Here is a 27,047-nt window from a genome sequence, read left to right as displayed (position 1 = left end):
CAGCTTTGACAACAGCATCTGAGTCTTGAAAATGTTCACCATGTAGTTAATATTTCAAAGGCCCAAAGAGATTGAAATCCGAAGGCACTACATTGAGACTGTACGACAGTCATGTAAGACAGTCCAGCCAAATTATGTAATGAGTTGCATGGTGGCAAAACTGGTGTGGGGTCTGGAGTTATCATGTTGCAGGTGAATGTTGGTCTTCTTCTCTGGCTTTACTTTGGATATTCGGGCTTTCAGCTTAGTCAGTGTCGTCTTGTAGTGTACTGAATTGACAAGTTTCTCAAGGCTCCAGGACATCCAAAAGAACCACTTCCTGGCTATCCAAGAGGACTCTGAACATCACTTTGCCTGAAGATGGCTGTGTCTTGAATTTCTTCTTTGACAGAGAAATCACGTGTCACCATTCCATGGACTGTCTTTTGGTTTCAGGCTTTTAGTGGTGACGCCACGTCTCATCTCCAGTGACGATGCAATGAGTTTTTTGTCGTTCTGTAAGCATCCACAGGACCCATCTCTCACAGATTTTGCGATAACCAAGATGTTCCAACATTGTTTCCAGGCATTTAAGCTGACATTCAACTTTGCACGTAAGTCTCTGGTCATTATCCGCCAATCAATGTGGATGAGTTAATCAAGATGCTCTTCACTGCGAGGGATGACAGATGCGCAATGTCGGCCGGGTCATGGCTCGTCACGCACACTGTTTTCACCACCTTGAAAATGCCATACCCATTGCCTCATATTGCTCATGTTTATTGTATATTCTCCATACACCTTTAGCAAGCTTTGATGGATTTCAATCAGCGCAATTTCTTCAGCAGTGAGGAATCCAATCACACTTAGCTGTTTTACATGCGTGTGAATATCAGTCTCCATTCTGGAACACTCCTCTGCTGGCACTAACTACCACAGAACAACGAAACCACTTGCAAATGAAACAAGAAGGTTCAAGCATTACATTACACCAATGACATCTGGCACAGACATCCGAAGTCACCACAAAAAAATAAGAGGCATTACTTTTGGTACAACCCTCGTAGTATCACCTCTATTATATCACAATGTAAGAAAACTACACACGTGAAGTTAATATACTGTTCAGAGAACTAATCACACACCATTTAGGTAATAAATGAAGTGGGAGACTGAGGAACAAGTTATGAACAAAATACAAAACCTTAAATTCACATACCTTGAACTAACACACAGTTTGTTTGCAAACAGGAGCACACAATTTCTCCAGACAGAACTTGAAATTCAAGTGTTAGTAGATTTGTACGTTATAAACTCAATTCACTAATCAAACTATTGACTTTTTTGCCATCTGTCATAGGAGTGGTAATTTTTTCCAGTCGTATGCTGTGTTCTATCAAAGTCTTTTTGAAACCTGAAAAAAAAAAAGGTCTTATTAAATATTACTATAAGTTCGGACATAACAATTATCAACAAAGTCTTTAAATGAATGGAAGAATTTTAGTTGGTGTAACTGACAATTTTGCTTTCTTGGGATTTTTTTCTTTTTTTTTTCCTCTTTCTTTTCTTTTGTTTTCTTTTTGTGAGGCAGTTCTTTTTTTTTTTCATCTCATGTTTTCTGCACTCACTCATTCTCTGTACAAAAGTGTTATGCTTTGAAAGAAGCTTTTTCTTTCTTTTTCTCTCTTTCTTTCTTTCAATTTCTTTTCTTTTCTTTTCTTTTTTGATCTTAATTCTTTTCATATTTTAATCTTTTCAACTCAGCATATTTTCAAAGCACTTTTATATATTTTAGTACATCTTTTCTTACATAAAAATTGGCCCATTAGAAATTAACACACAAATATTACAATAAAATTTACATCAAGAAGTACAGACATATAATATTAAGTAACAATATATGTAAACTGATAGAACTACCAGGGCAAAATACTTTCTATTAACTACCATAGTGTATTTGAGAGAAATAAAGTGTCGCTTGTTCTTTTCTTTACACAGTAAAACTGCTTGGTATTTGTTTGTTCTGATCACAAACATTAATGGAAAGTACATCACAGCAGTTTTGCCCTATCATAGACAATGCCATATAGAAACAATTTGTGAGGTCCAGCAAATCCATTGGAAAATAAAATAAACCATGACTGAAATAAGTGCACTACAAAATATGGCAAAACAAATCAAAATGACATAGTAATATGAGAAATTTGAATAAGCATCATTTCCAGCACTATGGCACAGTCAAAATGCAGCTACAACATTAAGAATCTGAATGTCATTTAACCCAATTATATGCTCCACCTCCAAGGCAGAAACATTGTGAATTAAAAATATCTTTTATGGTGGATATGATTTAAACTATTAAATTAATTGAATTATGTTACTGAAGAATGGTCAGCAGGAAACTCTCAGCAGATCTATGTTTTGACAGATTAAATGTATGAAAAATATCTCTCATTTTGCACAAATTTTCACACAATATAGTAATGCTATTATGATAAATATTACACACAAACACACTATTGAAAGGCACATCTCTGACTCTATGAGCATGTGCTTCCAAATTTAATAAACTCTCTAAACTGACAGTGCCAGTTTATACAGTATGCAATTACCACTTTCCAATTCAAAACCAAATACAACAAATTAAAAACCGATGTGAATTCAAATGGTGCGGAACAGCTGTTAACACACTTGTATTTTCCAGACAGCAAAATATCTTTACAGACTTTAAAATCTCACTGACGACTACAACATGGCACACTAAGGATGCTACATCGGTACTTACTCACAGACAGTGCTTGTATAGCAAAGCAGTGAGGAACTATTGTCTTCATAATAAAATGTTGCTTTCGGTTTCCACTCAAGCTGTAATGGATATTTGTGAACTTTGTGGTCAAAACAGAGATTTGGGATTCTTCAAAGTACAGTTCTACTTTCCAAACAATGAACCGTAGCACATTAGTCAAATGAAATTTTTCAGTTTACTCTCAAATTACATAAAAAGAAATAACCAAGTACTGGTGTTGTAATTACACGAATACCGCAGGTGAAGCCCCAGAAATTAACCTGAAAGTATTGTTTCCATAAAAATAACCACAAATATTCACTGATCTTGCAAAGTACTTTCAATTAACTCTTCTTTTGTCATGTAGCATGTTTAGTCCACACATGGAACATTACTGTACGAGTTCTTAATTTACAAGATCTAAGCTCTTTATAAGCTGCTGGTACAATGAAGCTAGTTTTCTATTCGTGCAAAACTTCAATGACACATTAACAACAAAGAATGAGAAAAAGTGTGGATAGTCAGTCACAGACAGATTGATATCTGTCAAAGGATGGTGATCATTCTGCTTATTAGGTAAAGACAGCAACTGTTCAGTTGCATCTGTGACACACAGTGCACTTATCTGTTCCTTCAACAATTGTTTTCCCCAAAAGTTATTACTGTGATTTACTGAATTATAGCCAAAACTGTAGTGTCAGCTCATCCTCTGTATTAACACACATTGACAATGATAAACGACAGAAGAAAATTTATCTTTGCAATTTACTTTTCAAACTGTATAATTACAACAGTTGGTACAGTTCGTACTGAACGCAGGGTGATAAATTCAGGACATGTCTACAACATCATTTTTATAATTGCAGATAACTGAGAGTATACAACAGAAAGTCATTTTAATTTTTTAGATCAGCCACATTAAACACTGGTATGTGTATGCCTCAGTAGTGTGCCAGGATCTGCACAGTGACCTTGCTGGCAGCCTCTGCTTCTAGTGGGATTCAGCTGTATTTCATAAATTACTAGTCATGTACGTAGTGACCCCAAATTTGGCTTGTCTATCTAACACAAATCAATGACAGAACATAATGAAGCGCGTACCTGAAAGACAAGGAGGAGAAACCCACATAGAGACTTGAAGTTATATACACAATACTACATTTCACATACAGGAATGGGTGGGAAAAGATAATACAAGTGACTAAACGTGAACTGCTTTGTACCAAATACAAATAAATTTATACAATGAAAGCTAATGTTAAACCTCTCTAAGCAGTGAACAAATATATCACCAAGGCAGAACAAAAGCACTGAAACCAATTTCTTTTCATTGTGTATCACAGAAGTGCAGTACAGTGCTATCGCCGCCAGCTTCGATCTTCTCCATCTTCCTCCTCTTCCTCGTCATCCTGGAGGAGAACGTCTTCACTCAGTTCGGCACCACCAATCTAAAACATAAGAGAGGGACAATTTTAATTTGTTTCATCATTCACTTTAAGTGACTTATTTTTATAATCTAAAAGCTGCATCACTTTCTTGATTATTACGAACTCGCCTGACTGGAATACCAAAGTAAACCTCTGAATCACAACATTTTCCCAGATAATTAAAAATGAAACTGGTTTCATCTGAAAGCTGTGCACTGTACACTTATTTTAGACAGTAATTACAAATTTCCTGGTAGAAAAGCACAAGATTCCGGACAATCTCAAGCTCCTAATTTGTGCATCACAGATCACTGCTCCGACAAATGGTGTTCAGTTTTCTTTTCTATGTGCACTATGTATTTTTTATGTGACACCACAAGATTTTATCTGAAGTGGATACCATATTTAAAATGTAATGTACTGGTTAAAGAGGTCATTCACTAACTGAAAGCAATGTAGATGTCCTGGAAGTTTTAATGTAAAAGGATTTGTCATTAAAAGGGGAATTACCCTGCAGATCAATCTGTCACATCTGCACATGCACAGGGGTGCTTTCAACTGAAATGGCTAAGGGTCTTGAAAACAAATGTAAGATTGGCAGTGTCCTCCAAACATTTAAGAAACTATCTACATAATTCTTTCAAGGCCACAATGAATTCTTCAAAACTCGTGTTTTGAAGGCAATGAGCCTAGGGAACTGGACCGTGTTTGTGAAAATGTGTCCTTTCTCTAATGCAATGTTCTTTTTAAATGCATCCACATCAGAAAGGATTTTTTTTCTCATCTTGCAATGTCTTACTGTAAGCAATGTAGAATAAAGTCAACTTAAAAAATGCAAGATCCACAATCAATTCCAGGGTGTTCTACTTCTTGTTCCTGCCCTCATTTCCTTCATAAATTCAACAATAGAAAGTTTCCGAGCGAATCATCATTCCAGACATGCCCCTTGACTTAACCGAAGTACTTTGCAGTAATATATAATGTTCCCATACCGTTTGTTCAATACTGACAAAACTTTTGCAGCCGACAATGGAATAGTGTGCGCGACTTCAGAAAATTTACTATTCTTATAATCTATTGCATCACGTGCTCTGTGCCAGAAAATTTAGCAGAAAGTACTTCTTGGTGTACAGAACAATGAATCCCATCTGTTGGTAACTGTAATTTTTTGCTCTTTCATTATGAATTAAATCTTCAAATTCTTTCTGCATCAAGTTTAAATGTTGTTCCCTAGCAAATTTGGACTGTATATCACATAATAGACACTGAGAATTCTTATCCTTCTCTTTTGTCATTTCCATTCATTTTTAAGGGCTTGTGACAATGGACCTGTGAACTGCGAATGGTAAACATTGCTGACATCACAATTCTGTCGAACTGAAGAAAGTCTCGTCGACTGAAAAATGCCACACTGCAGTGCTAAATTCAATGTTGTGCTGCACTGAACACTCTCAAGAAGTACCAAACAGAGCTGAGAGAGGCCGAGTGTCGGCCCACACATTGTGTTCGTGTGCAGTTTAGCATGCTGTGGGCAACCTGGATGTATGGGACTGACAGGTAGAATTGTAACAACAGAATACGAAAAACTGGAGGGAAGTCACTCGATGTTACGGAAGCAAAAGCATGCCAATGAGGAAGGAGATCAGACAGCACACATTCCGATATGGTATCAAGAATAATGTGTCTTCAGTTGGATGGATATTGGTTCTGCATTTAAGGGTCTGAAAGGCCCCATGGCAATCAGTAAGTAGGAGAACAGCCATGTGTGAGGCTACATGTATGTAATACTCACTGCTGTGGCACTTTGCATAGCCATCTCCAGGCAAAGAACTGTTCTCATTGTAACTAAAAATGCGTGGACCAGTACATGTTTTTTGTGGAAGTATGTACAGAATTTAACTGATGTGTGTGTGTCCTGATTGTCATGCTATCATGCTACCTATGATAAGATGCGAGGGTGGTTTGAAAAGTTCTCGGAATCACCACGAGATGTCAGCACTAGCACGAGTTGTTCATGTAATATTCATTGGACTGTTGCCTGTAAACACATGCCACGTCTGTGTTCTTGAAAGAGAGCTCTGGTGGTGATGTGGCTCTATTGTTGTTCCCAGGTTGGGATTTGTGAAGATTTGCGGGGGGGGAAATCGAGATTCGAGCAGCGATTAAGTACACCGTAAAGAAAGGTATGAAAGCAAAGGACATTCGTGCCGATTCCAGAATACACGGGGGGACTCTGCTCCTTCATATTCAACTGTTGCCAAGTGACCAAATGAATTTAAATATGGTTGGGAGAGCTTAGATGATGATCCGCACAATGGTCAGCCAAGATGTATCATTACTCCAGAAATCATTGCAAAAGTGCACAAAATGGTCATGGAGGACTGCTGATTGAAAGTGCGTAAAATTGCCCACGCTTGCCAGATGTCATCTGAAAGGGTATATCACGTTTTAACTGAAGAATTAGAAATGAAAAAATTATCTGCAAGATAGATGCTGCGACACTTGATGCTGTATCAAAAAACGCATGAGAATGGACACATCGGAACAATGTTTGGCACGTTTTAGAAGAAATGAACAAGATTTTTTGCGCTGGTTTGCGACCACAGATGAAACTTGGGTGCACTACTATATCCCGGAGACAAAACAACAGTCAAAGCAGTGGAAACATGTTGATTCCCAGCCACTAAAGAAAGCAAACACAATTCCTTTAGTGGGAAAGGTCATGGCATCAATGTTGTGGGATGCGAAGGGGATTCAGTTTGTATATTATCTCTCCACTGGGCAAACAATTACTAGAGAATACTATGCTAACCTCCTGGACAAATTGCAACAAAAGATATGCGAAAAAAGGCCAGGTTTGGCAAGTAAGAAAGTCGTCTTACATCAAGACAAGGCACACCCGCACACGTGCCACCACCATGGCAAAATTACACGAACTGAGGTATGAATTGTTGACACACCCGCCATATTCACCTGATATGACTCCATCAAACTACCATCTCTTTCCAAAACTGGAAATTTTTCTTGGTGGATGAAGATTCACTTCAATTGAAGAAGTGATGGCTGGAGTTGACAGCTATTTTGCAAGCCTGGAGGAAACTCATTATCGAGATGGGATCAAGGCAATGGAACATCGTTGGACCAAGTGCATTAATCTAGAAGGAGACTACATTGAAAAATAAAAGAAGTTTCAATGATGTAATTAATGTTTTTCTATTCCATTCTGAGAACTTTTCAAACCACCCTTGTACCTGCCTGAATCGTGAAATCTGCCTTACATAACTATAATATATAAACAATGAATTTTAGTACTCAATAAATCAATGATAAATGTTAAAATTTTGTCTTTTTGTGTGACAAGTGTATGGTCATTCGTGTGTAATTGTACAAATAGAATATCTATGAAAAGAAGGAGTGGCTGCTAGTTAACTTTCATGATAAGTTTAGATGCTGATTTATTCAGAACCATTCAAGTTCATTCTGTACTTGTTAATACAAGGAAACAATGTTCTTGATAATTACCATCTACTGGTAAATAAGAAAATTAATACTGCAGTGAAGAAAACATAATAAAATAATTGAAATTTTGAGTTTAAAGATTCAAATGTCTTGTTTACTACAATGTATATTCAGTTGGAGTGGTACCTGTCCTATTACTTTGCAACAACAAATTACTTCTGTTTTGTCTGACACAACAAAAATGTTCATGCACTGCACATATTCAATTGTGCAAGTTTTTTGTGGTTGTTGTTGTGGTCTTCAGTCCTGAGACTGGTTTGATGCAGCTCTCCATGCTACTCTATCCTGTGCAAGCGTCTTCATCTCCCAGTACTTACTGCAACCTACATCATCCTGAATCTGCTTAGTGTATTCATCTCTTGGTCTCCCTCTATGATTTTTACCCTCCACTCTGCCCTCCAATACTAAATTGGTGATCCCTTGATGCCTCAGAACATGCCCTACCAACCGGTCCCTTCTTCTTGTCAAGTTGTGCCACAAACCCCTCTTCTCCCCAATTCTATTCAATACCTCCTCATTAGTTATGTGATCTACCCATCTAATCTTCAGTATTCTTCTGTAGCACCACATTTCGAAAGCTTCTATTCTCTTCTTGTCCAAACTATTTATCGTCCATGTTTCACTTCCATACATGGCTACACTCCATACAAATACTTTCAGAAACGACTTCCTGACACTTAAATCTATACTCGATATCAACAAATTTCTCTTCTTCAGAAACGCTTTCCTTACCATTGTCAGTCTACTTTTTACAGCCTCTCTACTTTGACCATCATCAGTTATTTTGCTCCCCAAATAGCAAAACTCCTTTACTACTTTAAGTGTCTTGTTTCCTAATCTAATTGCCTCAGCATCACCCGACTTAATTTGACTACATTCCATTATCCTCGTTTTGCTTTTGTTGATGTTCATCTTATATCCTGTGGTAACAATGGAAAAACTCTACTGGCATTACTCTTGCCACATCATGGATGCTTGAAGTGACACTGTAACTGTCATTACGTGATGATGTGATCAAATCTTCAACCGAATTTTTAACATAGGTTCATTCTGCCAAGCTCTTTCCATAATGTTCTGCATATGACTGACAGATTTCTTGCAGTCTTCAGAGGTGACTTTTCTAAGAGCTTCATAGACAAGTGCTTTGGCCACAGATAGGATAAATTTTGCTGTTACTGCTGGGACTAAATCTTTTAATTTGGACCCATATCAATCCTATTGGAGTGGGACGGGATGGCAGTAATAAGCTAGTTGTGTGATAGGTGCATGTCCTCAAGTTTGTCAGCTCATGAATTTTTGTATTTCTGGATCTGTGGTTTTTGAAGAGCTTAGTTCCATAATCTTTACCTTTTTAAAAATATCACTTATTTTGATGCTGCAACATAGAGGCCAGTCAGTCATCTCCTCCTTTTACTCCGCCAATGTTGGTGTCTTAACAACAACAATAGAATAATTGGGAGCATTATGAAGAACAACTGCTGATGGCGTAGGCACGTAACATACAAGCCACTATTCTTGACTGACATTTCACAGCAATACCCTGGTTGAGAGAGCAATTCCTAACTTTTCCTACGAATAACATTTTAACAAATAGAGGAAGAACTAAGTCACAGACAAGCACAATGTAAAACAATTTGGGAAACACTTAAGCTGACAACCAAAGTCCTTCCTCAGAAGTAGAATTCTCACACACACATTGGGGTTGGTGATGGAGAAGTCATGAGGTGGAAGAGGGTGGTGGGAGGGGGGAAGAGACATCAGGGTGGGGTGTGAGAAAGATGCTAGTGCTGTCTGTAGGACCATGCAGGAATTTGGTGAGGGCGGGATAGGGGCTGCTACGTGCAGTATTGGGAAGCTGTGCTGGGGGTGGGGGGGGTGGGGGTGGGGGGGGGGGGAGGGTGTAAAGAGAGAAGTAGAGAAGAGGAAAAGACTTGTAGCTGCATTGGTGAGAAAGATGGTGCATGTATACGGTAGTGGGAGCAGAGAGGGGACAGCCAGAAGGAGTGCAGGACTGGGGGAGGGGGTGTTATGGGAACAAAGGATATGTTGTAGGGAGAGTTCCCACCAGCGCAATTCAGAAAATCTGGTGTTGGTGAGAAGAATCCAGGTGGAATTGTTGCCACTCCACCCCAGACTTTCCATTGTTCAACATTTAACAAACCTGCTTTTCAAACTGTTGCATATCAAACAATGAACAATAGTACTAACAGGTAAAATATTAACCCCACAACTGTTAGAAATGGAAATAAAATCTCTGCACATAACAAACAATCCAATAGAATAGCATGCTGTCTGAAGCATAGTGCAGTAGTGGTAGTTGCATGTGTGGGTAGCACAGATGAATCCAGACTCTGAAAGTCTCGTGAGATTGGCCTAACGTGTTCCTCCCGTGTGGGCTTCATCCCACAACTACCTTTGTCATTGTGATCTGTAAGTAATTCTGAACAGAGCATAACTCCACAAATTATGAAGACACTGAAAAAATGAATGATACAAAAGAAATTGTTCAGTGTGTATCTTTAAGGGAGACAAAAACTTAATACGATAGGGGTCTAGAATTTGATAGTCGGAAAAGGATGAAAAAGAATAAATAGTAGAATACGGAAAGGGGGAAAGGAATTCAAAAGAGAAGATGCTTAGCTGAACTTTGCACAGAGCACAATTTAATCATTGCAAACATTTGGTTTAAGACTCGCGAAAGAAAACTGTACACATGGAAGAGATCTGGAGGTACCAAAACATTTGATAGATTATACAATCGTAAAATATATTTAGAAACCAGAATTTAAATTGTAAATCATTTCCAGGAGGATAAGTGGACTCTGACTGTAACCTGTCACCTATGAAATGTCAATTAACGCTGAAGAAATTGTACAAAGGAAATAAATTATGGACGTTCTTTAGAATTTTAATCCTTGGATAAGATCTGGAACTGATGAAAGGAGAAAATAATACAAAAAGTGGCAAATGCTACAGAGAAAAAGGAATACAGAGATGAAACTAAAACGAGAGATATTGTACTGTGAGAAGAATTTGATAGAACATTGAAAATGCCCACGCTGAAACAAGTCAGATTGGGGTAGACAATATTCCTTTAGTAAGTTTGTCGACTTTTGCATCCAAAGTCAATTTCCATAAATGTCTTCTATGTTGTAGACTGCATAATTTCCTACAATCTACAGACATTTTAACCGCTACTGCAAATTGTCCCCATCGAGATCAAAATATGTAATACTACTGGAACAACACAACTTTTAACTCTTGCCTATGTCTTCACTATTGCTCTTTAGCTGTTTAAAGGAGTGTAAATAAAATATTTAATTTGATTGGAGATTGGAAGTGAAGGGGAAGCAAGCTGGTGTTCTCTACCGATTGTAATTTAAGACGAACGTCTACTGGCCAACACTGATGACTCAGGATGTTGTGCTGTTCTCAGTGTTTGGTTATAATGTGGTAAGACTTAAACACACATACAGAGATGCTACATTCATATTTATGTTTGCAATTGCCGATCATATGTGTGTATGTGTGATAAAAATTCTTTGAATATATTTTCATTGGCGATTGGTTCACTGTACTGGTGTTTGTCTTTTCTCAATGTATAAATACAAAGAGTGTAAAGCTCTAAAACATACGGCAGAAAATAATATAGAACCTTTAACATCTGAGATCACACTTCAGATGAGAGAGAGAGAGAGAGAGAGAGAGAGACACAATGTGTGTGTGTGTGTGTGTGTGTGTGTGTGTGCGTGTGTGTTTAGATGTATAACTTTGTCTCAATGACGTCAGTCAACACTTGCAAACATAATATATGTATATTTACTGAGCTTCTGCTTTGCCAAATGGCTTAAAACATTATTGTTCTCATTAAAATAAGACACAGTTTTTAAGAAAAATCATAGAAAGGTTGAAAATTAGTGCTTTCAAAATGAGTTTTTCAGGAACAGTTAATGCAGAAGGAAATTCTAAAAGCGAGTACTCTCTCTCTCTCTCTCTCTCTCTCTCTCTCTCTCTCTCTCTCTCTCTCTCTCTCTCCCCCTCCCTCCCCCCCCCCCCCCCGCACCCCCACCCCACACATACAATGTGTGTGCGTGCCTGCGTGTGCACACTCTGCACTGCAATGAGCAATGATCCTATGTTATGTGGTAAGTAACCAATATGCATGCAAGAATTGAAACATAGTGAAGTGGTGTAACTTTGAAAAAACATAACCTTTCCATGATTGTTTCTTGGTTGCCAATAGGACATAGTTAAAAAGCACCTGATCCCAGCGGAGGTTTGAGTCCTCCCTCAGGCATGGTGTGTGTGTTTGTCCTTAGGATAATTTAGGTTAAGTAGTGTGTAAGCTTAAGTCCCACAAGATTTCACACACATTTGAACATTTAAAAAGCACTGACATCTCAAAACAGGGAGCATGAAGTGATTTGTTAATGTATGCATGTCAGCCTAGAGCAAATATAAAAACCATGTAAATGTTAAAGTCACAACAGGCAAAAGAACTCTTACAGCCCTAAGCTTATAGTAGAAGAGAGAATTACTAAACACAGACTTTTCTTGTTTAACATTATTAGAACTTGCTTAAATAATTATTTAAACAAACATAAAAAAGAAAACTAAATAAATGCACTGTAGCGTTTCTATGCATTTTCTATATTTTAGCAACCATATCAAATTAAATTTGAGTTGACGTCAGGGCTGAATGTAGCAGGAGGCAGGAATTTTTAACTTCTCCTCAAATACATGTACCATTAACAACCAGACAAATCGTGAATGAATTAATTAAAAAAAAAAACAGCTATTACACAGTGGCAGTTAAGACAGGCCAGTATGTTGTGTACCTTCTGCGGGACAGTTCACGGCCACACACTTTGGGGCAGCCTCCCAAGTGCAGTCTGTCGATATGCTAGCTACTGCTGACTGCTGAGAAATGGAAGCCTATAAACACCACTCCAGTTCACTTCAGGAGTCACTCTACTATCTCATGCACATCCTTTATCTTCCTCCACAAACTGTGCATGTTTCCCACATTAATTTTCATACCTGTCTTTCTCGAGGTGGAAGTGTACAGTTAACCAGATGCAAGATGCTAGCATTACATGCTGTTTTGCAACAAGTAGCTTCCTCCTGATTTGCTCATGTAAAAACAATATTCAGTGTAAAGGGACAACTCTGTGAGTAGTTTAAGAGTTGAGTTGTCACAATCCACATAAACAGCCACTGACAGCTTTACTAATGGATAATACAAGCCATTTCCTCCACTAGTGTTGTATGTGTGGACACCACTAGTATTCTCAAATTGTAATGGATTATTTATGATGAATTTCATTAGCAAATATATGTACTGTGATGACAAAGTTAAAAGCGTAATTTCTTGAAGAATGGAAAGTCCACATTGGAATATCAACATCACGAATAGCACAGATCGCTGCTCATCATAAAGGTGAAAACACACACACACACACACACACACACACACACACACACACACACATATTACGGCTATCTCTGGCTGCTCTAAACAAGGGGTTTTAGGTATTCACTGGATAGGAAGGGTTTCTCCAGATGGCCCATAAATAAGTGGCATAGAATGGTGCCATGCAAGTGATCATGGCAGTACCATGGTTTGTTTATAGATTTGGTTCAGGATGTGGTTGGCTATGAGGATTAGGAAAGATGGTGGTGGTTTGGTATCAGGAGGATGTTGGGAAAGGTAGTGTTCCATGCTACCAAGGCCATGGGCGTGGGGGATGTGTGCTCCCTGCCGCCGTTGGATAAGCAGCTGCAGCAGCAAGTCGTATACTCCTAGCTCACTCATTTGTTACATAGTTTAATTCTTAATTTCTTTGCGTGTTTTTGGTACTTGTATTGTTTAATTCATAAATTTCGGGTGTATTATAGTATTTGACAGTTGTAGCATCGCGTTTTAGTACCTGAAGAGTGTAAAATCGCGTAGTTCCTTCCACCTCCGAGCAGTGTGTCAGCAGTGCGCAAGTAGCAGCATTACTGCATTTACTAGGCAATCTTGTATTTTAATAAATTTTGTGTCGATTTGTTTGCGCTCTCTGTAGATTAGTTCAGATGTTCTTTGCACAACAGTTTTTAGCATGGATAGGGACTGCAACTGCTGTGTTCGGATGCAGGCTGAGTTGGCATCCCTTCGCTCCCAGCTTCAGGCAGTGTTGGCTTCGGTCACACAGCTTGAGGCTGTTGCCAATGGGCATCACTGTGGGGGTCCGGATGGGGGTTTGTCGGGGACGGCCAGCTCGTCCCATGCATTCCCCGATCAGACTACGGCTGTGGCTGCCCACATTGAGGCCGACCCCTCATCCGTGGTAGAGTGGGAGGTCGTCTCGAGGTGTGGCAGGGGGCGAAAGACATTCCGGAGGGCTGAACGGAAGGCCTCTCCAGTTTGTCTGATGAACCGGTTTCAGGCTCTGCCTCCGGCTGATACTGATCTTCGGCCGGACACAGCTGCTTGTCCTGTTCCAGAGGTTGCCCCTCAGTCTGCAAGATCCGGGCGGTCGCAGAGGGTGGGCTTACTGGTAGTTGGGAGCTCCAATGTCAGGCGCGTAATGGGGGCCCCTTAGGGAAATGGCAGCAAGAGAGGGGAAGAAAACCAATGTGCACTCCGTGTGCATACCGGGGGGAGTCATTCCAGATGTGGAAAGGGTCCTTCCGGATGCCATGAAGGGTACAGGTTGCACCCATCTGCAGGTGGTCGCTCATGTCGGCACCAATGATGTGTGTCGCTATGGATCCGAGGAAATCCTCTCTGGCTTCTGGCGGCTATCTGATTTGGTGAAGACTGCCAGTCTCGCTAGTGGGATGAAAGCAGAGCTCACCATCTGCAGCATCGTCGACAGGACTGACTGCGGACCTTTGGTACAGAGCCGAGTGGAGGGTCTGAATCAGAGGCTGAGACGGTTCTGCGACCGTGAGGGCTGCAGATTCCTTGACTTGCGCCATAGGGTGGTGGGGTTTCGGGTTCCGCTGGGTAGGTCAGGAGTCCACTACACGCAACAAGCGGCTACACGGGTAGCAGGGGTTGTGTTGCGTGGGCTGGGCGGTTTTTTAGGGTAGATGGCCTTGGGCAAGTACAGAAAGGGCAACAGCCTCAACGGGTGCGGGGCAAAGTCAGGTCATGCGGGGACCAAGCAGCAATCGGTATTGTAATTGTAAACTGTCGAAGCTGCGTTGGTAAAGTACCGGAACTTCAAGCGCTGATAGAAAGCACCGAAGCTGAAATCGTTATAGGTACAGAAAGCTGAAGCCAGAGATAAATTCTGCCGAAATTTTTACAAAGGTACAGACGGTGTTTAGAAAGGATAGATTGCATGCAACCGGTGGTGGAGTGTTCGTCGCTGTTAGTAGTAGTTTATCCTGTAGTGAAGTAGAAGTGGATAGTTCCTGTTAATTATTATGGGTGGAGGTTACACTCAACAATCGAGCTAGGTTAATAATTGGCTCCTTTTACCGACCTCCCGACTCAGCAGCATTAGTGGCAGAACAACTGAGAGAAAATTTGGAATACATTTCACATAAATTTTCTCAGCATGTTATAGTCTTAGGTGGAGATTTCAATTTACCAGATATAGACTGGGACACTCAGATGTTTAGGACGGGTGGTAGGGACAGAGCATCGAGTGACATTATACTCAGTGCACAATCCAAAAATTACCTCGAGCAATTAAACAGAGAACCGACTCGTGGAGATAACATCTTGGACCTACTGATAACAAACAGACCGGAACTTTTCGACTCTGTAAGCGCAGAAGAGGGAATCAGTGATCATAAGGTCGTTGCAGCATCCCTGAATATGAAAGTAAATAGGAATATAAAAAAAAGAGAGGAAGGTTTATCTGTTTAGCAAGAGTAATAGAAGGCAGATTTCAGACTACCTAACAGATCAAAACAAAAATTTCTGCTCCGGCACTGACAATGTTGAGTGTTTATCGAAAAAGTTCAAGGCAATCGTAAAATGCGTTTTAGACAGGTACATGCCGAGTAAAACTGTGAGGGACGGGAAAAACCCACCGTGGTACAACAACGAAGTTAGGAAACTACTGCGAAAGCAAAGAGAGCTTCACTGCAAGTTTAAATGCAGCCAAAACCTCTCAGACAAACAGAAGCTAAATGATGTCAAAGTTAGCGTAAGGAGGGCTATGCATGAAGTGTTCAGTGAATTTGAAAGTAAAATTCTATGTACCGACTTGACGGAAAATCCTAGGAAGTTCTGGTCTTACGTTAAATCAGTAAGTGGCTCGAAACAGCATATCCAGACACTCCGGGATGATGATGGCATTGAAACAGAGGATGACACGTGTAAAGCTGAAATATTAACACCTTTTTCCAAAGCTGTTTCACAGAGGAAAACCGCACTGCAGTTCCTTCTCTAAATCCTCGCACAAACGAAAAAAAATGGCTGACATCGAAATAAGTGTCCAAGGAATAGAAAAGCAGCTGGAATCACTCAGAGGAAAGTCCACTGGACCTGACAGGATACCAATTCGATTCTACACAGAGTACGCGAAAGAACTTGCCCCCCCTTCTAACAGCCGTGTACTGCAAGTCTCTAGAGGAACGGAAGGTTCCAAATGATTGGAAAAGAGCGCAGGTAGTCCCAGTCTTCAAGAATGGTCGTCGAGCAGATGTGCAAAACTATAGACCTATATCTCTGACGTCAATCTGTTGTAGAATTTTAGAACATGTTTTTTGCTCGAGTATCATGTTGTTTTTGGAAACCCAGAATCTACTATGTAGGAATCAACATGGATTCCGGAAAACAGCGATCGTGTGAGACCCAACTCGCTTTATTTGTTCATGAGACCCAGAAAATATTAGATACAGGCTACCAGGTAGATGCTATTTTCCTTGACTTCCAGAAGGCCTTCGATACAGTTCCGCACTGTCGCCTGATAAACAAAGTAAGAGCCTACGGAATATCAGACCAGCTGTGTGGCTGGATTGAAGAGTTTTTAGCAAACAGAACACAGCATGTTGTTATCAATGGAGAGACGTCTACAGACGTTAAAGTAACCTCTGGCGTGCCACAGGGGAGTGTTATGGAATCATTGCTTTTCACAATATATATAAATGACCTAGTAGATAGTGTCGGAAGTTCCATGCGGCTTTTCGCGGATGATGCTGTAGTATACAGAGAAGTTGCAGCATTAGAAAATTGTAGCGAAATGCAGGAAGATCTGCAGCGGATAGGCACTTGGTGCAGGGAGTGGCAACTGTCCCTTAACATAGACAAATGTAATGTATTGCGATTACATAGAAAGAAGGATCCTTTATTGTATGGTTATATGATAGCGGAACAAACACTGGTAGCAGTTACTTCTGTAAAATATCTGGGAGTATGCGTGCGGAACGATTTGAAGTGGAATGATCATTTAAAATTAATTGTTGGTAAGGCGGGTACCAGGTTGAGATTCATTGGAAGAGTCCTTAGAAAATGTAATCCATCAACAAAGGAGGTGGCTTACAAAACACTCGTTCGACCTATACTTGAGTATTGCTCAACAGTGTGGAATCCGTACCAGATCGGGTTGACAGAGGAGATAGAGAAGATCCAAAGAAGAGCGGCGCGTTTCGTCACAGGGTTGTTTGGCAAGCGTGATAGCGTTACGGAGATGTTTAGGAAACTCAAGTGGCAGACTCTGCAAGAGAGGCACTCTGCATCGCGGTGTAGCTTGCTGTCCAGGTTTCGAGAGGGTGCGTTTCTGGATGAGGTATCGATTATATTGCTTCCCTCTACTTATACCTCCCGAGGAGATCACGAATGTAAAATTAGAGAGATTAGAGCATGCACGGAGGCTTTCAGACAGTCGTTCTTCCTGCGAACCATACGCGACTGGAACAGGAAAGGGAGGTAATGACAGTGGCACGTAAACTGCCCTCCGCCACACACCGTTGGGTGGCTTGCGGAGTATAGATGTAGATGTAGATGTTGGAGTATAAGGATGTCCCATCCTTGGTGACCAATAAGAAGTCTGGTGGTAACAGGACGAGAACTGTGGAAAGGCGGTGAAGGAAGTGAGTGGTGTCTTGAATCTAGAATGGAAGGTTATGGACAATAGTTTGGAGGGGTTGGTCAACAAAGCCAGAGGTTTGTTCTGTGGGAGCATTGTACACAGCCCCAATAGGACAACCAATAGGAAGACCTGAGGGCTTGGGTTTATGTAGTTGGTAAAAGGTAAGAGTGCATGGGGCTGATGTGAGGAGGGAGATTGATTCAGGTGTCAGTTTTGGGATGTATCTAAGGGCTTGAGGAGTTGCTGGAGAGCATGTTGATCTTCTGGGATGGGATCGTGGTGGTAATGTTTTTCTCCAAAGATGTTGGAAAGTTGGTGGAGACCCTCAGCCACACAGTCACTATGATTCATGTGGTGGAACCTTTGTCTGCAAGAATGATGGTAGTGTCTGGATTGGTTTTCAGGATACGGATAGCCGTTTGTTCGACGGTAGTGAGAATACCCACCAGGGAGGGTTTTTGGAAAGGCAGGTGAGACTAGGTTAGAAGTGAGGAGTTCCTGAACAGTTACCAAAGGATGACTGGGTGGAAAGAGTGGAGAATCACAGTCGGAGGGAGGCTGGACACTTTTAAACAAGATTCGATATGGCGTTTTGGTTGGCTATTGTCAGTGTGGTGTGTGACAAATATTTCCACTGTAGGGAAAGAGTAAAGGAAAGAATGTCCTTTACAAGTTTGGCATGGCTGAACTTAGGTTTAGGGCTAAAGGAGAGACCTTCGGAAAGTACTGAGACTTCTGCTTGGGTGTTTGGCATTTTGTTGAAGCGGATAGAATAAGCAGGCAAAAGATGGAAGTTGCATTGCCCCAACAGCATTACAAACATCATTTGCAACAGTGGTGAAAATGCTGGTACATATTTGTAACATTATGTGGTATACAACAAGTGAGAATTTCATGGAAACATTCCCCCAGAATCATTAAGATCCTCAGGAGGACTGACTGTGACAAAAACGTCCGAACTGGATACACAAGACAGGTGACACCTTTCTCAAGTTTTGAGAAATATAATAATCCCAATACTGAATGGGCAGCTACTGACAAGCATGACTGTTATTAAACTGTATGTTTAATGAAACAATGAAAACAATCTATTACTGATAAAATTACTTAATTGGATAGGTAAAAAATCTACTCACTAAGCAGCGGCTGAACACACACATAGAAGACTGTTGTGATTGGCAAGCTTTCAGAGCCAATCACAAAAGTCTTTTACGTGTATGTTCTGCCGCCGCTTGGTGACTAGATTTTTCATCTATCCAATTGTAAGTTTATCTAAAAACAAAGATGTAGTGACTTACCAAATGAAAGTGCTGGCAGGTCGACAGACACACAAACAAACACAAACATACACACAAAATTCAAGCTTTCGCAACAAACTGTTGCCTCATCAGGAAAGAGGGAAGGAGAGGGAAAGACGAAAGGATGTGGGTTTTAAGGGAGAGGGTAAGGAGTCATTCCAATCCCGGGAGCGGAAAGACTTACCTTAGGGGGAAAAAAGGACGGGTATACACTCGCGCACACACACATATCCTTCCACACATATACAGACACAAGCAGACATATTTAAAGACAAAGAGTTTGGGCAGAGATGTCAGTCGAGGCAGAGGCAAAGATGTTGTTGAATGACAGGTGAGGTATGAGTGGCGGCAACTTAAAATTAGCGGAGATTGAGGCCTGGTGGATAACGGGAAGAGAGGATGTATTGAAGAGCAAGTTCCCATCTCCGGAGTTCGGATAGGTTGGTGTTAGTGGGAAGTATCCAGATAACCCGGACGGTGTAACACTGTGCCAAGATGTGCTGGCCGTGCACCAAGGCATGTTTAGCCACAGGGTGATCCTCATTACCAACAAACACTGTCTGCCTGTGTCCATTCATGCGAATGGACAGTTTGTTGCTGGTCATTCCCACATAGAATGCATCACAGTGTAGGCAGGTCAGTTGGTAGCTCACGTGGGTGCTTTCACACGTGGCTCTGCCTTTGATCGTGTACACCTTCCGGGTTACAGGACTGGAGTAGGTGGTGGTGGGAGGGTGCATGGGACAGGTTTTACACCGGGAGCGGTTACAAGGGTAGGAGCCAGAGGGTAGGGAAGGTGGTTTGGGGACTTCATAGGGATGAACTAACAGGTTACGAGGAATTTCTGACTTCCAGCCTTGCCTCTCAATCCTTCTTAAAAAACCTTAATCCTACTCCCAACATCACCACTGCTGAAGCTCAGGCTATCCGTGATCTGAAGGCTGAAGGCATGAATGGACACAGGCAGACAGTGTTTGTTGGTAATGAGGATCACCCTGTGGCTAAACATGCCTTGGTGCACGGCCAGCACATCTTGGTACAGTGTTACACCGTCCGGGTTATCTGGATACTTCCCACCAACACCAACCAATCCGAACTCCGGAGATGGGAACTTGCTCTTCAATATATCCTCTCTTTCCGTTACCCACCAGGCCTCAATCTCCGCTAATTTCAAGTTGCCGCCACTCATACCTCACACGTCATTCAACAACATCTTTGCCTCTGCACTTCCGCCTCGACTGACGACATCTCTGCCCAAACACTTTGTCTTTAAATATGTCTGCTTGTGTCTGTATATGTGTGGATGGATATGTGTGTGTGTGCGAGTGTATACCCGTCCTTTTTTCCCCCTAAGGTAAGTCTTTCCGCTCCCGGGATTGGAATGACTCCTTACCCTCTCCCTTAAAACCCACATCCTTTCGTCTTTCCCTCTCCTTCCCTCTTTCCTGATGAGGCAACAGTTTGTTGCGAAAGCTTGAATTTTGTGTGTATGTTTGTGTTTGTTTGTGTGTCTGTCGACCTGCCAGCACTTTCATTTGGTAAGTCACTACATCTTTGTTTTTAGATATATTTTTCCTACGTGGAATGTTTCCCTCTATTATAACCATATCATTAATTTGAACCCAACAATTACGTTTATTATTGTCGCTGTTGCATTTCGAAATCTTTCCTGTCGTCTTATTTTCTCTTTCTGTTTTTACCAGTAGTCTCACTTTGTATTCACCTTCCCCTTTTTACCATAATACAATTTTATCCCGCCTATATATACCAAATAATACGTAACCCACTTCCAAACCATAACCAAAAAAATTTTTATTTTCCGCTTTCAACACTACCGCTGCTAACCGTTTCTAGTTCAATAACAGCTGCTTTCACGGATTAAACAACCATTTCGGCTAGTTCTAATTACTTTCATTTTATTTCCACTTCCGTTTTTCGCACATCACTGATCATTTTTAGCCGCTCCCCACAGGTTTTAACGTCATTATTTCTTCGTCAGACTATTGTTAACCCCATTTTCGTAATCTTTCACCACAACACCACTCCTTTTAATACACTGACACGTTTTTTCGAAATTTTCTCGAATTTCTCCGTCCTTTTACATGTTTTAGCGGCAACACAACCACCTAACCTTCATGCACATCGCTGTCTACCAACCCAAGTTCACCACAGGATCAACTTAACCATCACTTTTTCGTCTTTTTTGACACCAGATCTCCAGTTACTTTCTAGTTCACCCTTATCTCTCCCCATATATTTTTATCTTTCATTTTCATTTCAACCTCATGTTACACTTTCCACCTTCTAATACCATGTCACCCTCACAACACCCCCACAACGACCCCATTAAGTTTTATTTACATTCCCTCCGCAAACATGCCTTCACCCTAGCCAGATTACGCTCGCATATTTTATTTTCTCAGGCTTGTCTGACATTTGGCATAACCCCCAAAGGCCTCACACTTAAAGTTCCCATCTCTGGCTGCAACCCTTCTTTCCATCAGTCCCTATACCAGTTCCAAACTGAACAATCCATTGCCCTCACCCACCTAATCCTTCACCTACACATCAACTCAGCCAATGAACACACCCGTCAACTCCTATCCTTAATAAAAGTCCTCAATCTTTCCTCTCCCACATCCACACCGGCCATTCAGAGCATCCTCCTACAGGCCAACCGCAAATTAGAACAACATGCCACCCTTCACCTCAAAAAACAATCCAATCTCCTGGTTTCCCACCTCCGGAAAGGCAACTCACTCACCCTTCAAAATTTTTCCAGCAAACCTCAACCACCTCTCATTGCACACAAACCCAGTCTCTCCCATCTACTCAGTCTCCCACTTCCAGCTCCACTCCCTCCAAAACCTCAAAATTCCAATCAACACAATCTGGCACCACAACACCCTAATTCAGTAGTCAACCTTTCCTCCAAACCTCTCTCCCAATCCGAAACCTCTGTCCTATCCAAAGGCCTCACCTTCAGCCCCACTCCCAGATTCAACCAAACAGCCCTCGTCAAAGATTTACGGTCCTACACTCGTACTCTCTGCTGGAAGTATCACTTTGCCACGAAGAAAAATGATCCTAATCCTACCCCTAATGATCCAACTCCCCAAGACACTATCCAAATTGAACCCTGCCTGGAACAGTTCCGTCCTCCGTCACAGCGGGACCCACCTCCTCTTCGTCAAAATCACCCTCTCCAAACCTTCCAGGAATTTCTGACTTCCAGCCTTGCCTCTCAATCCTTCTTAAAGAACCTTAATCCTACTCCCAACATCACCACTGCTGAAGCCCAGGCTATCCGTGATCTGAAGGCTGACCGGTCCATCGTCATTCTTCCGGCGGACAAGGGTTCCTCGACCGTGGTACTTGATCGTCGGGAGTATGTGGCTGAGGGACTGCGTCAGCTTTCAGACAACATCACATACAAAGTTTGCCAAGGTAATCCCATTCCTGAAGTCCAGGCGGAGCTTCAAGGAATGCTCAGAACCTTAGGCCCCATACAAAACCTTTCACCTGACTCCATCCACCTCCTGACCCCACCGACACCCCGCACCCCTACCTTCTACCTTCTTCCTAAAATTCACAAACCCAATCATCCCGGCCGCCCCATTGTAGCTGGTTACCAAGCCCCCACAGAACGTATCTCTGCCTACGTAGATCAACGCCTTCAACCCATTACGTGCAGTCTCCCATCCTTCATCAAAGACACCAACCACTTTCTCGAACGCCTGGAATCCTTACCCAATCCGTTACCCCCAGAAACCATCCTTGTAACCATTGATGCCACTTCCTTATACACAAATATCCCGCACGTCCAGGGCCTCGCTGCGATGGAGCACTTCCTTTCACGCCGATCACCTGCCACCCTACCTAAGACCTCTTTCCTCATTACCTTAGCCAGCTTCATCCTGACCCACAACTTCTTCACTTTCGAAGGCCAGACATACCAGCAATTAAAGGGAACAGCCATGGGTACCAGGATGGCCCCTTCGTACGCCAACCTATTCATGGGTCGCTTAGAGGAAGCCTTCTTGGTTACCCAGGCCTGCCAACCCAAAGTTTGGTACAGATTTATTGATGACATCTTCATCTTCATGATCTGGACTCACAGTGAAGAAGAACTCCAGAATTTCCTCTCCAACCTCAACTTCTTTGGTTCCATCAGATTCACCTGGTCCTACGCCAAATCCCATGCCACTTTCCTTGATGTTGACCTCCACCTGTCCAATGGCCAGCTTCACACGTCCGTCCACATCAAACCCACCAACAAGCAACAGTACCTCCATTATGACAGCTGCCACCCATTCCACATCAAACAGTCCCTTCCCTACAGCCTAGGTCTTCGTGGCAAACGAATCTGCTCCAGTCCGGAATCCCTGAAGCATTACACCAACAACCTGACAACAGCTTTCACATCCCGCAACTACCCTCCCGACCTGGTACCGAAGCAAATAACCAGAGCCACTTCCTCATCCTCTCAAACCCAGAACCTCCCACAGAACAACCACAAAAGTGCCCCACTTGTGACAGGATACTTTCCGGTACTGGATCAGATTCTGAATGTGGCTCTCCAGCAGGGATACGACTTCCTCAAATCCTGCCCTGAAATGAGATCCATCCTTCATGAAATCCTCCCCACTCCACCAAGAGTGTCTTTCCGCCGTCCACTTAACCTTCGTAACCTGTTAGTTCATCCCTATGAAATCCCAAACCACCTTCCCTACCCTCTGGTTCCTACCCTTGTAACCGCCCCCGGTGTAAAACCTGTCCCATGCACCCTCCCACCACCACCTACTCCAGTCCTGTAACCCGGAAGGTGTACACGATCAAAGGCAGAGCCACGTGTGAAAGCACCCACGTGATCTACCAACTGACCTGCCTACACTGTGATGCATTCTATGTGGGAATGACCAGCAACAAACTGTCAATTCGCATGAATGGACACAGGCAGACAGTGTTTGTTGGTAATGAGGATCACCCTGTGGCTAAACATGCCTTGGTGCACGGCCAGCACATCTTGGCACAGTGTTACACCGTCCGGGTTATCTGGATACTTCCCACTAACACCAACCTATCCGAACTCCGGAGATGGGAACTTGCTCTTCAATACATCCTCTCTTCCCGCCACTCATACCTCACCTGTCATTCAACAACATCTTTGCCTCTGCCTCGACTGACATCTCTGCCCAAACTCTTTGTCTTTAAATATGTCTGCTTGTGTCTGTATATGTGTGGATGGATATGTGTGTGTGTGCGCGCGCGAGTGTATACCCGTCCTTTTTTCCCCCTAAGGTAAGTCTTTCCGCTCCCGTGATTGGAATGACTCCTTACCCTCTCCCTTAAAACCCACATCCTTTCGTCTTTCCCTCTCCTTCCCTCTTTCCTGATGAGGCAACAGTTTGTTGCGAAAGCTTGAATTCTGTGTGTATGTTTGTGTTTGTTTGTGTGTCTGTTGACCTGCCAGCACTTTCATTTGGTAAGTCACTACATCTTTGTTTTTAGATATATTTTTCCTACGTGGAATGTTTCCCTCTATTATAACCAATTGTAAGTAGAATAAGATGTAACTTGAACCACCTATGCAATGACTGGTAGAAGCCAATCGTAGAAACATCAGTTTGGGTTCCACATAAATGTAGGACAATTTGGAGCAATACTGACCCCATAATTCATTTCAGAAGATAAGTTAATAGAAGGCAAGCACACTTTTCTTGCTCTGGCTGGAATATACTCTTTGGAATTCTGATGGTATCAGGGATGAAATACAGGGAATAAAAGGCTATGCACAACTCGTACAGGAACTAGATTGCAGTTTTAAGAGTTGAAGGATGTGGGAGGGAAGCAGTGACTCAGGAAAAAGTGAGACAGGGTTCCTCCAACATACCCAGTCTATACACAGAGGAAGCAGTAAAGGATACCAAAGACAAGTTTGATGAAGGAATTTAAGTTCTACAGTTACCTCTACATCTCTGCAAAACCACTAAGAAGTGCATGGCAGAGGATACATCTATTTATCATCCATGTTTCACTTCCATACATGGCTACACTCCATACAAATATTATGTTCTCTATATTTGGGTCTACATATATTTGTGAGCAAAGCTTTTCTACCTTTAAGAATAACAAGAGTAAATATAGGCCCCTAGGCACTCTCTGATAGACATTAACCTGCAAGTTGGTGATGAGAATTTCAATAAGCAATCTCACTGTTTACTTAAAAAAATTATAGAAAAGGGTGATAGGATACATCTGTCTAATCAAGCAGATTTTAAGATTAAATGTGGTTGCAGCTATAGATGACATGAAATTAGTACAATAAATATATTTATTCATACTGCCACTATTTTACTTTATTTATGTTCTTTAATTTTTATGGAAAATAATATCAACTAAAGACTGCAATCATTTTAAAATGTGCAGTCATCTGACAACCACCTCTTCCAAAATTTGGCCCCCCCACACCAAAACAATTGCTGACTCCTGCCATATGGTATTACTGAATAAAAACATGCAAAATATATCAACTTACTCATTTGCCTCTCCCCAAAATTTGCAATGATGGTTGAACTAAGTTGTTTTAGGAGTTAAAAAAAGTACTTTTTGCAGTTTTAATTCTCATCAATATGAACACCTAAGCATTTCAATGTTTCCCCCATGTAGTGGTGTTGTATCCCAAGATGAACAGAACTTAATATGTTGTGTCTTTTTAAAATTGTGGATCAGACCATCTGCAGAATACCAGTCAATGATACTTTTAAGAACGTTTTTTAGGTATAAGAATCTGCTAACCACAAGAATTTATAGTCAAAAATTGACTTGGAAACTACATTAATTTACTTTCACTGTTATTCTCAGATTCACGAGAGTGTGTGGGCTCCACAGCACAGCTAGAAGTATAGGAAAAATGGCTTAGACATACAGAAAGATTTTTTAAAGAATAACCAGAGACTTTGGAAATGTGCCAGTAGAGTTGTTATTGTTTATTCAAGCCATGTGTTGTCTGTTGCACAGAAAGGTGGTGAGCCAGCACACCAGATATCGAATAATGAATCACATCTCGAAGAACCATTACATGCAACAGGAAAAACAACAAACAAGGACACCAGTTATCCTGTTTACAATCTGTTCCCACACATTTATGACAGAATGGAGCTGCATTATATTGACCCAAGTAGGTGCATGATTTATGTTATAGTTGGGCAAGGATTTTATTCTCAATTACTGTATCAGATATGGAAGTGAGGAGAAACAGTATCCTCCAGTGACATGAGAAGTGAGACCTCTGTAAACACTAACCTTGGTTTTGCACTGTGGAATCCTGAATCCTAGTCAATTACAAATTACTTTGCTGAGGTTAAGGCCACAGAAGGAAGGAGAAACAATACTTTTACAGCTTTCCATACATTCTTCCAAATCTGAGGTTTCTGCTTATAACTACACTCACCTCCTCCTCGTCATCAGCAAGAGGTTCATCAAGCCCACCGTCGCTGCCCGCTCCTCCCACCAGCACGACCTGGCGGTGGGCGCCGCCCCCAGGGTGCAGGTGGACTGTCGACATGAGGCTCCCACTCACTGATCCCGATCTGAAAGTAGATTTCCATCATGGTAACACAACTGTGAATGGATTCTTTCTTCATAATAGAAATGTAAAATGTGGTTGCTAATTAAGAGAGATTTGCATTGAAAGCTGACAGAGCTTTTAGCACAGTGTAAACACTTGGAAAGGAAGGCATAACTTTTTCTGACATGGTCGCACACCTAGTTCTCCGTTAGTACTGTTCAGAGGAGTACAACACCACCTTGTATGGTGTTGGCATGTGTCAAGGATGGGAGACGAATGGATTGTGAGCTTAAGAAGGGAAGTTTGAAAAGAGAATTATGAGAGAAATTTCATAAATAACGTACACTAATTTTTTTACTTACATATTCATTTATTTATTTTTCAATCTCTCTTTACAGTCCTTCAGTATAGTCTTCTCTATGACTGAATCCC

At 41.5% G+C, this 27,047-nt stretch overlaps 1 protein-coding gene and 1 long non-coding RNA gene across 7 annotated transcripts in view; both read right to left on the bottom strand.

Moving 5' to 3' along the window:
- LOC124711974 overlaps nt 1-1,374 on the bottom strand; it is a 50,665-nt gene extending 49,291 nt beyond the window's left edge. Inside the window, exon 1 of the long non-coding RNA XR_007005551.1 lies at nt 1,199-1,374. This is a non-coding gene — a long non-coding RNA (uncharacterized LOC124711974). The remainder of the gene's footprint in view (nt 1-1,198) is intronic.
- A 280-nt stretch (nt 1,375-1,654) lies between these two features.
- The window catches only part of LOC124711622 (zinc finger protein swm), a 258,270-nt gene continuing 232,877 nt past the window's right edge, over nt 1,655-27,047 (bottom strand). For 5 of the 6 annotated variants that reach the window (XM_047241789.1, XM_047241792.1, XM_047241793.1 and 2 more), the window contains 2 exons: nt 26,499-26,637; nt 1,655-4,212 (listed from right to left, as the gene is read on the bottom strand). In XM_047241789.1, coding sequence (XP_047097745.1) covers nt 4,123-4,212; nt 26,499-26,637 — 229 coding nt within the window. In that variant the 3' untranslated portion in view covers nt 1,655-4,122. The remainder of the gene's footprint in view (nt 4,213-26,498; nt 26,638-27,047) is intronic. The other variant, XM_047241788.1, reaches the window with a different exon arrangement.

Source organism: Schistocerca piceifrons, chromosome 8 (assembly GCF_021461385.2).
Source record: "Schistocerca piceifrons isolate TAMUIC-IGC-003096 chromosome 8, iqSchPice1.1, whole genome shotgun sequence".
NCBI classification, from domain to species: domain Eukaryota; kingdom Metazoa; phylum Arthropoda; class Insecta; order Orthoptera; family Acrididae; genus Schistocerca; species Schistocerca piceifrons.
The sequence above is the reverse complement of the archived record's forward strand: the minus strand, read 5'-3'. Positions and strand labels throughout refer to the sequence as shown.